This window comes from Mus pahari, chromosome 14, assembly GCF_900095145.1.
Source record: "Mus pahari chromosome 14, PAHARI_EIJ_v1.1, whole genome shotgun sequence".
Taxonomy (NCBI): Eukaryota; Metazoa; Chordata; class Mammalia; order Rodentia; family Muridae; genus Mus; species Mus pahari.
This window is the reverse complement of record NC_034603.1, coordinates 66,903,358-66,916,417: the sequence shown is the minus strand read 5'-3', so window position 1 is coordinate 66,916,417 and position 13,060 is coordinate 66,903,358. Positions and strand designations below refer to the sequence as shown.

At 45.3% G+C, this 13,060-nt stretch overlaps 1 protein-coding gene across 1 annotated transcript; it reads left to right on the top strand.

The window, feature by feature from the left end:
- Nucleotides 1-1,714: 1,714 nt before the first annotated feature.
- Krt12 (keratin 12) lies at nt 1,715-8,329 on the top strand. The gene is made up of 8 exons (XM_021212351.2): nt 1,715-2,254; nt 3,234-3,316; nt 4,330-4,486; nt 5,389-5,550; nt 5,636-5,761; nt 5,903-6,123; nt 7,049-7,119; nt 7,885-8,329. Exons 1-8 carry the CDS (start codon nt 1,715-1,717, stop codon nt 7,980-7,982), a joined length of 1,458 nt encoding a protein of 485 aa, XP_021068010.1. The 3' UTR covers nt 7,983-8,329.
- The last annotated feature ends 4,731 nt before the right edge of the window (nt 8,330-13,060 follow it).

The following is a 13,060-nucleotide window of genomic DNA, read 5'->3' as shown; positions in this document are numbered from 1 at the left end:
AACCAACCCAATAAAGTCTTAAATGCTGACTTTGTAAGACACTGAACAAAATGGACCAGGCATGGATGATGACCAGGTGGTGGTTAGTTATGTAATCTTAATTAAATAATAAAACCAATTATGTTCAAAATATTTTTTTAAAAAAGTCATCTACACCTATGACTTTTAGAACAGTTCTCGTACTCTCTATATACATACAGAGCTATTTTCAATAGTAGAATTAGTTCACAATGAGGAAGAGAGAGATCTGGGCCGCTTTTGAAGGAAGTTACATAAAAGAAAGCCCCTTCCCTTTCTCACCCAACCGAAAAGCCTGTAACCTAAATTCCTGAGGAGATCTCCATGTCCTGAAATTGCACCAACAGGTTTCCTCTGGGCATCAACATTTTCTCTCCTTTCCAGTTCACCTTTCAAGTTAACACACTTCCCATCAGAATATTGTTCTCATGCCCAATATATAAGCTGTAACTGTGTCAAGATATAGATATACAGGTTGTCAAAGAAGAGAAAATGAAGACGCAACATAAAAAATGTATTTTTATTATATTTTAGTAATGTACACTCAAGTGTGTCTGTGGGTACGTACCCATGGTGCCCACTGAGATTGGAAGTCGTGGATTGATTGCCATGGGGGGGATGGGGGTGGCTTGGACGTGGGTCCTCTGGAAGAAGCAAGTGTTCCTAAGTATTGAGCCACCTCTCTGACCCCTGGATAAAATTCTTAGGATCGTTCTTCCCAAAGAATTCACAGGAACTTAATAAGACAGCCTCCCATTGGCTGTTCTGTGACACAAAAAAAAATGCATTCCTCTTCATCCACTGAAATGACTCTCTGGCTTCTTAAGCATGGAATTTTAATCATTTCCTATTTTGGACAGTGTGTGTGTGTGTGTGCATTTTGTTAATGGTGAAACACCCTAGGTGATATACAATCCATTCAGCCAATGGATTTCCTACAAAATTCCCACAGGTAATGCCATTGAAGAAATAGCAGTGAGCATTCAGCCCAGAGCCAAGCGTCATGGTTTACTAAGAATGCCAATTCTTTTGTGATATAAATGTCTTCCAAACAACTGGCTCCCATGTTTAACTGCTCCGCTCTCAGAAAAAAACAAGGACCATACAGCTCCTTAACGCAGATGCTCTCAGATCCTTGCAAGCTCAGATTCTAATGTCCACTTGGAAAACACCCGTTTCTCGCCTTCCAGGAATGCACTCTTCATCTGCCTCTGAAACTGGCCGTACGGAGAGAACCACAGCATGGTTGGTTGGCTTATATCGTGTTTCCGAAAGAAATAGACAGGGGAGGGGAGGACAGAGCTTCAGGAAGCATGGGACTTCGGAAGGATTCTTTAACGCTCCAGTCATCACTATCCTGGTGTCTGGAAGATACAGGCAGTGCCGAGAACAACTGAAAGTGACAGATTCCTTACGACAGCCTATCTGCTCCACCCAGCCTTCTTTCTTGTGTGTCAGAAATCTAGTGGAAATGGTTATTTGATTATAGCTATATCAGTGAATTTTCATGATGCATAAATCACATACCCGCTGAGCTGGCCGGCTGGGTGGGGGTGGGCATGCGAGTCGGAATGCAGAGAGTGAACTCTTTAACCACAACACCCACCTCCCAGCCTATAAAGGCAGGACCCCTTCTGTCATACCAGCACTGCAGTCTCTCTGGGGTCACCACCTTGCCAAACTCTCCAGCAACAGCATGTCACTTTCAGTCTGCACCTCTGCGCTGTCCAGGAGGTCTTCCTCACAGAACGGGGTGGCAGGCAGACCTTGGGGTGCATCTGCTTCTAGTGTTGCCGGCGGCTATGGGGGAACGGCCTCTGGCTTTGGAGTTGGCTGTGGGGGCATCTTTTCTGCTGCTTCCATGTTTGGTTCTGGTTCTGGCTTTAGTGGTGGCTCTGCAGGTTGCTTGCCAGGGCTTGGCTCTGCCTATGGGGGACCTCTGAGAGGTGGCGCAGGAGGGATGGGAATGGGGATAGCCGGAAGCTCGGGCGGTGGCTCTCTGTGTATCTTTTCTGGCAATGATGGAGGTCTCTTTTCTGGTTCTGAAAAAGAAACCATGCAAAATCTGAATGACAGACTAGCTTCCTACCTGGGCAAGGTTCGCTCTTTAGAGGAGGCTAATGCAGAACTGGAAAACAAAATTCGAGAATGGTATGAAACACGTAGAACCGGAGACGCCGGGTCCCAGAGTGATTACAGTAAATACTACCCACTGATTGAAGACCTGAAGAATAAGGTAAGGGGAGGGGCTTTAGAAGCCTTTTTATTTTATTACAATATAAAAAATAAAATATAAAAAATAAATCCTCTTAACTTAGATATTTTTAAACTAAATTGTACTTGGAGAATCCCCCCCACACCCAAGAAGCACAGAAGTACAGTCCCATTCATCATTAAGTGGTCGTCCTTCCACTGTCTAAAAGAAATGTTCTTATCAACTTTTTTTTTTCAAGACAGGGTTTCTCTGTGTAGCCCTGGCTGTCCTGGAACTCACTCTGTAGACAAGGCTGGCCTCGAACTCAGATATCTGCCTGCCTCTGCCTCCCAAGTGCTGGGATTAAAGGCGTGCGCCGATCAATACATTTGCTTTTAAAATGAAGTTGTCCCGAACCCTTCGGAGTTTTTTGGTTTTGTTTTGCTGTGGTGCTGGGAATGAACACAGGGCTTCAGGCATGTGACCAAGTATCTTCCCACTGAGCTATAGCCACAGTCTTTGCCTTAGAAAAAAAAACGGAATTGGAGACCATTTATACTGAGCGAGGTAACCCAAGCCCCGATAGGCAAACGCCATCTGCTGTCCTTCAGATGTGGATTCTAGTTGGGAATGTTTAGGTTTCTGTGTTTGGGTTTAACTGAGTGCCTACAGAGACCAGAAAGGTCTCATGGCAGGGAGGAGGTGCTTAAACTGGTATAGAAAAATATACATGATAGGAAAGAGGAAGGGGAAAGAGTGACATAGGAAGGTTTAAACAAAGATGGGGTGGGAATGCACAGAGGTGGGGGGGGAGGAAGTAAGCCCAACCAAAACTAAAGATGCATAGAAGAGCCTTATTTAAAAAAAAAAAAAAGCTGAAAGAATGTGATTTAAAGATTAAGAGTTTGGATGAAGGAAAAATGTATTTCGTGTCATGATTTTCTCTTATGTGCAAAGTGACACTTGTGAACTGCCAGTGCTTTAGGACTCCATGTTCATGTGTCTCCCACCGTTCTCCCAGATCATTTCTGCCAGCGTCAGCAATGCCCAGCTCCTCCTGCAGATTGACAACGCAAGGCTGGCTGCGGAGGACTTCAGGATGAAGTGAGTCCGCTGGTGGGAACTCATTCTTCCTCCTACTCCCGACTTCTGCCTCCATTGATGGCAAACGATCCGAATGTCCTGCAGCCCACATGGCCCCTGCCTTCAGTGCACCCCTAAATCCACACAGGGTGCTTCTAAAAGCACCGAAGGTCACCTTACACAGCTTTAAGTTGTCAGTTGCTTCCACCTGGAGCTACGGATCATTTCTTTGTAATGAGTCATAATTCAACCTGATAATTGTACCTATGTTTAGACCTGAATTTTCAATGTATCAAAGTGAATTAACAATGTCTTTGCCAAGGGGTTAAATGGAACAATTGTGTCCCTGATGACTCATACGACTGAAAGCTTAACCATGCATTTATTTTTATATACCAGATCCTTTCCCATACCCCACCCTCCTGTGCACAGGGAATACAAACTAATTTCCTTTTTGTATTACAAAATGTCCCCACAGGAAGTTGTAACATCTATAGTCCTGAGCCTGTGAAGACCCAGTAAAAGCTACTAATGAAGTAACAAGGTTTAAAACAACCCACAAAAGAAATCAAGCAGGAAGAGTAGCCATCAGTTTGTCTCCAGCTAGTGTTAGGATATCATCAGGAGGTCAAACCACAGGGGGTCACTGTTGGTAGGAAGTTCTCAATTCGTCATTTCTTCATCTTTCTTCTCTTGTCTCCAAATGAGGAGTAAGCAATTGTACTCACACACAGAAGAAAAGTCACAAAATCAAAAATCGCATTAATATACTGTTAGTGCGGGGTTTTCTTCTCTCCCCTCCTTTCTTCCTCCTCTTTCTCCTTATCCTCCCTCCTTCTTCCTCCCCTTCCTCCTCCTCTTCCCTTGGGCTGCCTTGAACTCACTATGTAGTGGAGGATGACCTTGAACTCATGGCTCTACTTCCCAAGTACTGGTAGTACAGATATGGGCCACATAGCCCAGAAGATGTCCAGGACCCATCACAATGGTTCTGTTAATGTTGACTTCCTAAACTGTGGGCACTTGGTTTCCAGGTATGAGAATGAGCTGGCCCTGCGCCAGACCGTGGAGGCCGACATTAACGGGCTGCGCAAGGTGCTGGACGAGCTGACCCTGACTAGAGCCGACCTGGAAGCACATCTTGAGAACCTGACTGAGGAGCTGGCTTACATGAAGAAGAACCATGAGGAGGTCAGAAATAGCTTTATTTTTTTTTCTCCCAGACCCAAGAATTGCAATTTTGAATTAACAAAGCTTGAGAATATATTATCTCTGTGTTACAATGACTATTCATTTTGGTGTTCCTGTATGTGTGCACCCACCCCCACCCCACCCTCTTGTGTATGTGTTATGGTACTTTTTATTAAGGTTTAATGGATTTGAGTATTAGACTTGGGATAGTGGGGAATATTCTGGTTTTATTATTTCCATTATTAAGTAATAACAGGAGTTTTAATTACCTTAGTCAAATGTTTTCTTTAAATACAGAGTGTTTCAAAAATGAAAACAAAAGTCTGCAGCTGACATATATACCAGCCACATATGTTAGAGACATGTAACCAATATAAGACATATGGAGATCTGATATGTGTATCAGAGGCCAGGGCACGGACAGGAAGAAAGACTACTGGCAATGAGCTTCTAAGGAACTTTCTGTTGGGTTCTCAATGACTGTGGTGTGAAATAGTGTACAACTCCAGGTGCCACTTACGGTCGTAGCTCTGTAGCAGTTGCTGGAGCAACCTGCACACCAGGTCTCTTTCCTTTCTGTAAACTATAGGAAGCGGATGTTCTAGAAGCAGAGCCAGCAACCACAGGCACAGAACGTGGGGTCCTTGGTTATTCAAGAAACCTGAGAAAATGTCTTGCTTTTTGGTTTTAGTTTTTTCTTAATCATGAAAGGAACAAGTTTTCAAGCTTAAAAAAAAAGTGTTGATGCCTTGCATTAATATTTTGTCTTTATACCAACTCACTCAAAAATATATTTTTATTACTATCATCGTGCATGAAGAGACACAAGAAGGCAAAAGTACCTGGGGGCCTCACTCGACACATGAACTCCTGTGTTTTTCTCTCTCCATTGCTGTCCCTAGGAACTTCAAAGTTTCCAGGCAGGTGGTCCAGGTGAGGTCAATGTAGAAATGGATGCCGCCCCTGGAGTGGATCTCACCAAGGTCCTCAATGAAATGAGAGCCCAGTATGAAGCCATGGCTGAGCAAAATCGGAAAGATGCAGAGGCCTGGTTCCTTGAAAAGGTAACACCGCGAGATTTGATGCATTCCCAGAAAACCCTCTGAGCCAGCGCAGAGCTCACCCCATCCACCTACTTTGCTGTTGCAGAGCGGAGAGCTCAGAAAAGAGATCAGCAGCAACACGGAGCAGCTTCAGTCCAGCAAGAGCGAGGTCACCGACCTGAAGCGCATGGTGCAGAACCTGGAGATTGAACTCCAGGCCCAGCTCGCCATGGTAGCGTGACATGCAGAGAGACACGACGCATCCCTTAACTTCCAAAAAAAAAAAAAGATGTTGCACCCACGGTATGCTGGACCGTGGGCTGCGGCCTTGTTCTCAGATCCCCAGACAATTCTGTCTATCTCCCATTTGCAGAAGTCGTCCCTGGAAGGCTCGCTGGCTGAAACCGAGGGTGGGTACTGCTGCCAGCTGTCTCAGGTGCAGCAGCTGATCGGCAGCCTGGAGGAGCAACTCCAACAGGTGCGGGCTGACGCGGAGCGCCAGAATGCGGACCACCAGCGGCTGCTGGGCGTCAAGGCTCGCCTGGAGATGGAGATTGAGACCTACCGCCGGCTGCTGGAGGGGGATGGCCAAGGGTGAGCAGACAATAAGATTGGAAACATCTTAGGGGCTGAAGGACTGTGGACACCTGATGCAGATTTTTTTCTGCAGTGGGAGAAGAGGGCTATAGTCGACTAAACAGGGAACAAATCTTGCCAGTGATCCTAGCACTGAGAAGTCTGAGGCAAGAGGAGCCCAAGTTCCAGACCAACCTGAGCTACGTCTCCATACTGCCTGCAGGAAGAGGGGATGGGCTGGGGAGCTTGCAAGGGTAAAGAACTGAGTCCAGAGCCCCAAAACCCATGTCGAGTGAATCTCTAACCTCATCTCTCCTGCTGAAGACAGAAGGTGGAGGCATGAAGGGCCCCAGAAGTCTGTGGCTCAGTGTGTCTCAAACAAGGTGAAGTCCAGAACCAACACATGAACATGCACACGCGCACACACACACACACACATAAAGACTTTTAAAAGGAGGGAAAAAACAAATCTAGAAAATGCTTGCCTAGACTTAACTAAATGTATCCAGCCACTATCTCACTTGATACAAATTAATAAAATGCTCATTGTAAATGAGTACTTACATGTTCTAGAAGAACCATCTCTTGAGGCTAGGGCTAACACATCAATAGTAGCCATCGGGACCACCCCAGCCCCACAGTAGCAAACCCCTCATCAATGATAGTAGCCTAATCTGGATGGAAGAACCCCAGATGGGAAATTAAGACAGCGGATGTCTGAGACCAAGCTGCTTCCCCTCAGAGTCCATTGCAGGTGGTTTGGATGCAAATGTGTGCTGTCCCAATTGGCTACCCTCATAGTGCATCAGTCAGCCAAGAAACTTGTACTAGCATCTCTATTTTTGCTGTGCTTATGTAGGCGTCTCTAATGTTTAAACTCAAGCAGCAGGGTCTCCTTACTCATCCAACAATCACGTGAGCACAACTTTCATTCTCTTTACAGTGGCGGTTTTGATGAAAATTCAACCCTTTCTGTCTCCAAACCTCAGACACCATCAGTCGATTCTTCTAAAGGTATGGACACAAGAATCATTCAAAAGTAAGTCAGAATCTCATTCGTGAAATGACTAAACTGTAAGACCTCACTAAATATTGAGCATAAATAACTTAAAATATATTTGTGTTCTGAGCAGGGGACATATCACTGTCTCTGCTCAAACACACGGAGTAGTTGAATGGTATATTAAAACTCTCAGCAAGCTCAAGTAAGAAAATCCTACTCTAGGAAGACAAAATGAGCGCCGTGAGACAGGGTTTCTCTGTGTAGCCCTGGCTGTCCTGGAACTCACTCTGTAGACCAAGCTGGCCTCGAACTCAGAAATCCACCTGCCTCTGCCTCCCAAGTGCTGGGATTAAAGGCGTGCACCACCACCGCCCAGCTCCATGCACACTTCTTAAATGCTTTAAAGCACACCAGGCTTAGTGTGTGCCTGCCATCCCATCTCTTGGAAGGCTAAATTTTTTTAATAAAAATCAAAAAAAAAAAAAAAGAGGATAATGAGTTCCAGGCTATCCTGGGCTAATATTTAGCAAGACCCTGAGCTGAAAGAAAGAATGAGAGGAACAGAGAGATGGAGGGAGACGTTGAGTACTTTGATTTGTGCACAAGACAGTCGTGAATAAATTTCATTTCCACTAAGTAAAACTCACTTGGTTTGGAATGGAGTTACTTCGAAAAGTCTGAATTTGATGAAAAGCTTAAATTGAACAAGAATAAACTTCGGGGTGATAACTGCTTAGTAATAATCCTTACCCTCTTTTCTGTTTCTTTACCTTTAGACCCAAATAAAACTCGAAAAATCAAGACAGTCGTGCAGGAGATAGTGAATGGCGAAGTGGTCTCATCCCAGGTTCAGGAACTTGAAGAAGAGATGTAAGGCCTCACACGGGCTCCTTTGGAAGGCGAAGTTTACGGCCAGGAGTTACTGCTTCCGTGCGCTATATTAATTCAGCATCTGTTTGGGCCAGTTTCCTTTTCCTTGGATTCTCTATGCATGTTGGGTCTTGTTAGCAATTCTGAAACAATATCCAATTTAGAAGTCTCTGTGGCTGGGCTGATCGTCATTGCAACCCCAGATCACCTTACACCTTCCTGGGCCTGAAGAAGTCTTTCCACTAAGTTTTTCTGGTCGCCTGGACCATTTGTTTAATCCCACAGCTTTGATGGAACAGTATGGGTTTAACAGAGCTAACTTTAATTAAAGATTAATGGCAATGAAGTGAAGTGTGTGCCTCTCCTTGATGTAAACAATATTGTCAAGGGCATAGACAGGAGCTTTTAAGATATTAATATAACAAAGCACATAAGCTAACTGAGGTTAGAGATTAAGATTATTTTAAGGGTTCATCCTCTCAGAAGTTAACAGAATTTTATATTTTCCATTATAGGAGAGAACAGTTATTCCATTCATTTACTGGGGCCTTCTTTCATACAGTCAATGTGTTCCTATCCACTTAATTTCATACACTTAATGATGACCTGATGCTAGGGGCTGTGTGTCAATCATATCCATCTGGACCACCCGGGTCCCATGGTAGCGAGCCTGTCATCAACAATAGCAGCCAAATCTAAAGGGAAGAACCCTAGGTTGTAAGTTATGAAAGCCGATTTCTCTCTTAATGCTGACCCAATGGCATAGAACGGAAGCTAGGAGATTTGATGGTGAGTAAGACTTGGTCCTTGTCTTGAGGGTCGAGGTAGACATCTGCCAGGCATGGTGACACCTTGACAGGGTGCTCACAGAAGTTCTGAAGAGGAATGGAGGAAGAAAGGATCAAGTTATTGGAGGGCAACTGTATCGTTCAGAAATCGAACAGGTGTGGAGAGAGAAAGATTAAAGTATATACACGTAACAAGATGCAAGGGTGGGGACCTCCACTGGGTCATCCTCCTTTCTCCTATCTGGCAGTGCTGAGGCATAGGGTGGGGCTTTAGGAGAGTGAGTCAGAGTCAGACCCACAAGCCAATGGCAGGTTGAGTTGAGATAGAAGATAAGCAAAGTCTAAAGGAGTGTAGATGGCGGTTTGACCTGGGTTGCCGAATCCGAAGCTCCGGAAAGAAGACAAGGGTTAGGATGGAGTGAGGAAGACCCAGGACGCTGAAGTCAGACTGGGTTCAAGTCCTAGCTCTGTTGCTTAATCTTGAGGAACTTCTCTCTGCGTGCTTCTGTTGCCTACCCGTGTGTTGCATGCCCATGACTGTGCAGGTGCACACACCTGCAGCCATGCCTGTGTAGGCATGGGCATTGGGCTTCTCCCTCTCCCTCGCTCTCTCACTAGAACTGGAAGCTAGGTGGGCTGGCCATGGAGTTCTCAGGCCCACAATGCTGAGTGTGTGTGTGTGTGTGTGTGTGTGTGTGTGTGTGTGTGTGTGTGTTCCCTGCTTTTCATGTGTGTGTTGAAGATTCTAATTCAATTCCACATACTTGCAGAATGAAGGTTCTTTTGCCCATCATACCATCTCTCCAGCCTCCAATCTTGTGAAGATTAAATCTACATCATCAAACATCAGGAACCTAAAACGTTGTTAGCTCTAGACAGTGCCCAGTTGAGGCAAAGGAAGTGGTAGCATGTTTTCTTTCTTTTCCTTTTGCTGCAATGCTCAAACCCAGGGCCTCCCGATGCTCCAACTGGTCTGCTACCGAGCTATGCTTCTAGCCCCAAAATACCCAGTGTGTGTGTCCCGTTATTGCCCACTGTGTGGAATCAAGTGGGATGGAGAAACCAAGAGAAAGATTAGTAAGGAAGATCAAAGAGGAGGGAAGAAGACACTTCTACAGCCAAGAAAGACCTCAGAGGGTTCCCCCCCACCCCTCTCAACCCCCCCCCATCTCTAGATGATTTGCTTCCGTCTCCAGCCATCCGAAGTCGCCCTCCTCTTAAAGATCTCGTGGCTTCGGGTCCTCTGTTCATCTCTCTCTGGCGTGCACTCATCTCCCTGTCTAAGCGTCCTCTTCCAGCACCAGCCTTGGATGGACCGGAACTTTTCAGACCCAAAGAGACTTCCTAGGTCTGTTCCTGAGCAAGGTCCCCAGCCCCTAGTAACAAACTGATGTCACTTCCCCAAGGCCTGTAGCTACTGCTTTAAACAGTGTGGTCAAAGTGCATAACAACAGGAAGCTGAATGCTGTCTGCAGCTCTTTGGTCTCCGGAAGTATCAGATGTCTACAAGGTTATATATACTACAAGGAAAGGCAGCTGTGAGGGAAGGCAGCTGTCTAAAAAGTTATCGGTGGCTTCACAGTGGCTTGGACGTCATAGACTGGCACCAGGCTCCAAATCACAGTCTTTTTTTTCTACACAATCTTTGTGAGCTGTTCTCCAGTCTCAACCTAGCGATGAAAGGGTGAAATGCTTTCTGAAGTCCGTGTCCTCTCCAGCAAGAGATGCAGTTAGCACAGCACCCACCCTAGTCTTTGGAGTGCTGTGACAAGATACTTTAGACCAGGGGGCGGGCAGATACATGACAGAAAGTGATTCCTCGTCCCATCTGCAAGGGCTCTGCCCATAAAACCCCAAATGTCCCACCTGTTGATGCCACCACACAGGGGATTAGATTTAATTTGAGGAGAACAGGAACTTTCTTGGGCCACCACAGTGACCTAATGAGACTCCAGCCTCTACCACCAGATCGCAGTCTCTAATTCAGCACAGGTATAAAGGGTCCTCGGGACTCTGCAAGACACAAATTGAGAAAATGTCCTTAGGGGAAATAAGACGCTCAAGTCGGGATTACAAATAAAAAATTAAAAACAACGAACATGTGGTTTACAATTACGTTAACGTCTACAATTTTACACCCTGAAGTCCTTACTGTGTGTGGTTGTTTTGTATAAAGCTGAGGAGGTGTCTGGGCAATGTGGGCAGCGCTGCATTGCTACAGCTACCTCTTACTGCTAAGGGTTTCAAGAGTTTGCTCTATTTTCCTTTTGTCTGTGCCTTAAACGCTTAACAAGTGCATGTGTTACTCTAATGATCAAGGGCAAGACAGACTTTAGTCATTAGACAAATGTGTCTGATGAAAGTTTAACTGAAGAGTAGAAACCACCTAGAAATACCCACATAGCATGTAAAAAGCAAGACTCCTTTTGGCTTGGTGACAGCGCCACCTACTGGAACATCAGAAAGAGAACCTTTAAAAACTACCTTGTTTGTTCAAGTCATTAGAGTTTAGGATATTAGGTTATTTCTTTATTAGAAAGGAAGAAGGAAATCGAGAGAGGGGAAAAGGAGTGAAGAGAGTTTTTTTTTCATTATCAACTTAGTGAGTTATGACTCAGCAGGTCTACTAAGACAGATTCCTACGGTGTAAAATGAAGTTAGTAATTAAAGTTTAGAATACCAGACAGGCAATCTGAAATGTTTCTTAAAAGTTAGGCGTGACTGTAAGATTAAATTTTATTAAGATTACTATCATGGGCTGGAAAGATGGCTCGGTCAATAAAGTATTTACCATGTTAGCAGGAGAACCCGAATCCAACTCCCAGAATCTCAGAGACTGAGACATGTGGATCTTAGGGGCTCAATGGTCGGCAACCCCTAACTTAATGGTGAGCCTCAGTCCAAAGACAGAGCCTGTCTCAGAACACAAGGTGGACGGAGACTGAATAACTACATCTGATCTCTACAGACGTGCATACCTATGCTCACGCACCTGTACACATCTGTGTACATGCACGTGTCCACACAGGCATGCATGCTCGAAAGTGCGCGTGTGCGCATGCGCACACAGATGGTTATCATAAACTCAAGAACTTAAAAAAAATGGTGTGTTGAAAGCATCACTGAAGCTGGCTCTAAATTCTCCGGCTGCATCCGTCGTCTAGCAACAAATTAGCAGGAGATTATTACAACCAGAATTTACGGTCCAACCTAAGCACCTGGTGGAGTTCACACACTAGAATACAACCCACCAATTTATAAAGAATAGAAAGACTGATCTAGAAACCCTGTGGCAAGCAGGACATGGTGACATACCGCTGGCATTCCAGCTGCTCTGGAAACTGAGACAAAAGGATCATTTCAGCCCCGGAGGTTGAGGTCAGCCCAGTGGCTAAGCTAAAGAAGCCCCAGAACAAAAGAATACATTTCTATGATCCCATTTATATGAAACTTTAGGAAAACCAAGTCTCCTCCCCAGTGACAGCAGGTCAGTGGCATCCTGGGATGAAAGGTCAAGAAGAATAAATGGACTGGCTTGCTGGGGTCCCAAGACAGCCTTTGGCATTGACGGACCTACTGGTGACAGTGACGGTGACATCGGTATATCTAATTGTCAGTATTCTTCAGACCAGGAGCTTTAAGTGGACTCATTCCATATGTTCAGAGCAATGTACCTGCACACAGTCTCTGCAAATACAACCCTAAAATGATAGTGGCCAGTAGGTTGATCTGCCTTCATAGTGATCAGCAGTGGAAACATGGCACCACGTGGGATCAGCAGGGGCCTGCCTGTGTGAGCCAGTACCTGCTCTGAGCACTGTTGACTCTTCAGGGATTTGGAATATTATGACACAAGCCTAGGGTTCCTTATGCATGACATCAGAGACACCTGGCACCTGCTGTCCACTGTGCACAGCCGGCAAGAACAGAGTCAAAGGCCAGCGGGTGTCTGAGTTTGGTTTCGGGTCTATCACTTGCTGGTGGTTTTATTTCGCAGTTTCATCTATAAGATCATGATATAGACTGACGCCTACTGAGTCAGGGGCATGGCACAGCAGCCAAGCTCTTGTGTCATGTTACTAGGCCCTGAGTTCAATCCCCACTACCAGAAAAAAAATAAAGTGCCTACCTCCCAAAATTACTGAGGGAGTTAATTCATTTATGGCACTAACTCGATGTTAGTCACTGTCCGCCAGAAAATAAAGACCACAGTTCAGTTCTGAGACTCGAACACGAGCCAATTTGCATATCACCTCCTCCATACATGTTCTTTTCCTTCCCCTCATAGGCACTC

Excerpts from the sequence above, each read along its gene's own strand:
- Krt12 (XM_021212351.2), top strand. The coding sequence starts at position 1,715 with ATGTCACTTTCAGTCTGCACCTCTGCGCTGTCCAGGAGGTCTTCCTCA. Across the intron at positions 2,255-3,233 it reads TTGAAGACCTGAAGAATAAG|ATCATTTCTGCCAGCGTCAG; the intron begins GTAAGGGGAGGG and ends CCGTTCTCCCAG. Across the intron at positions 5,551-5,635 it reads AGGCCTGGTTCCTTGAAAAG|AGCGGAGAGCTCAGAAAAGA; the intron begins GTAACACCGCGA and ends TTGCTGTTGCAG.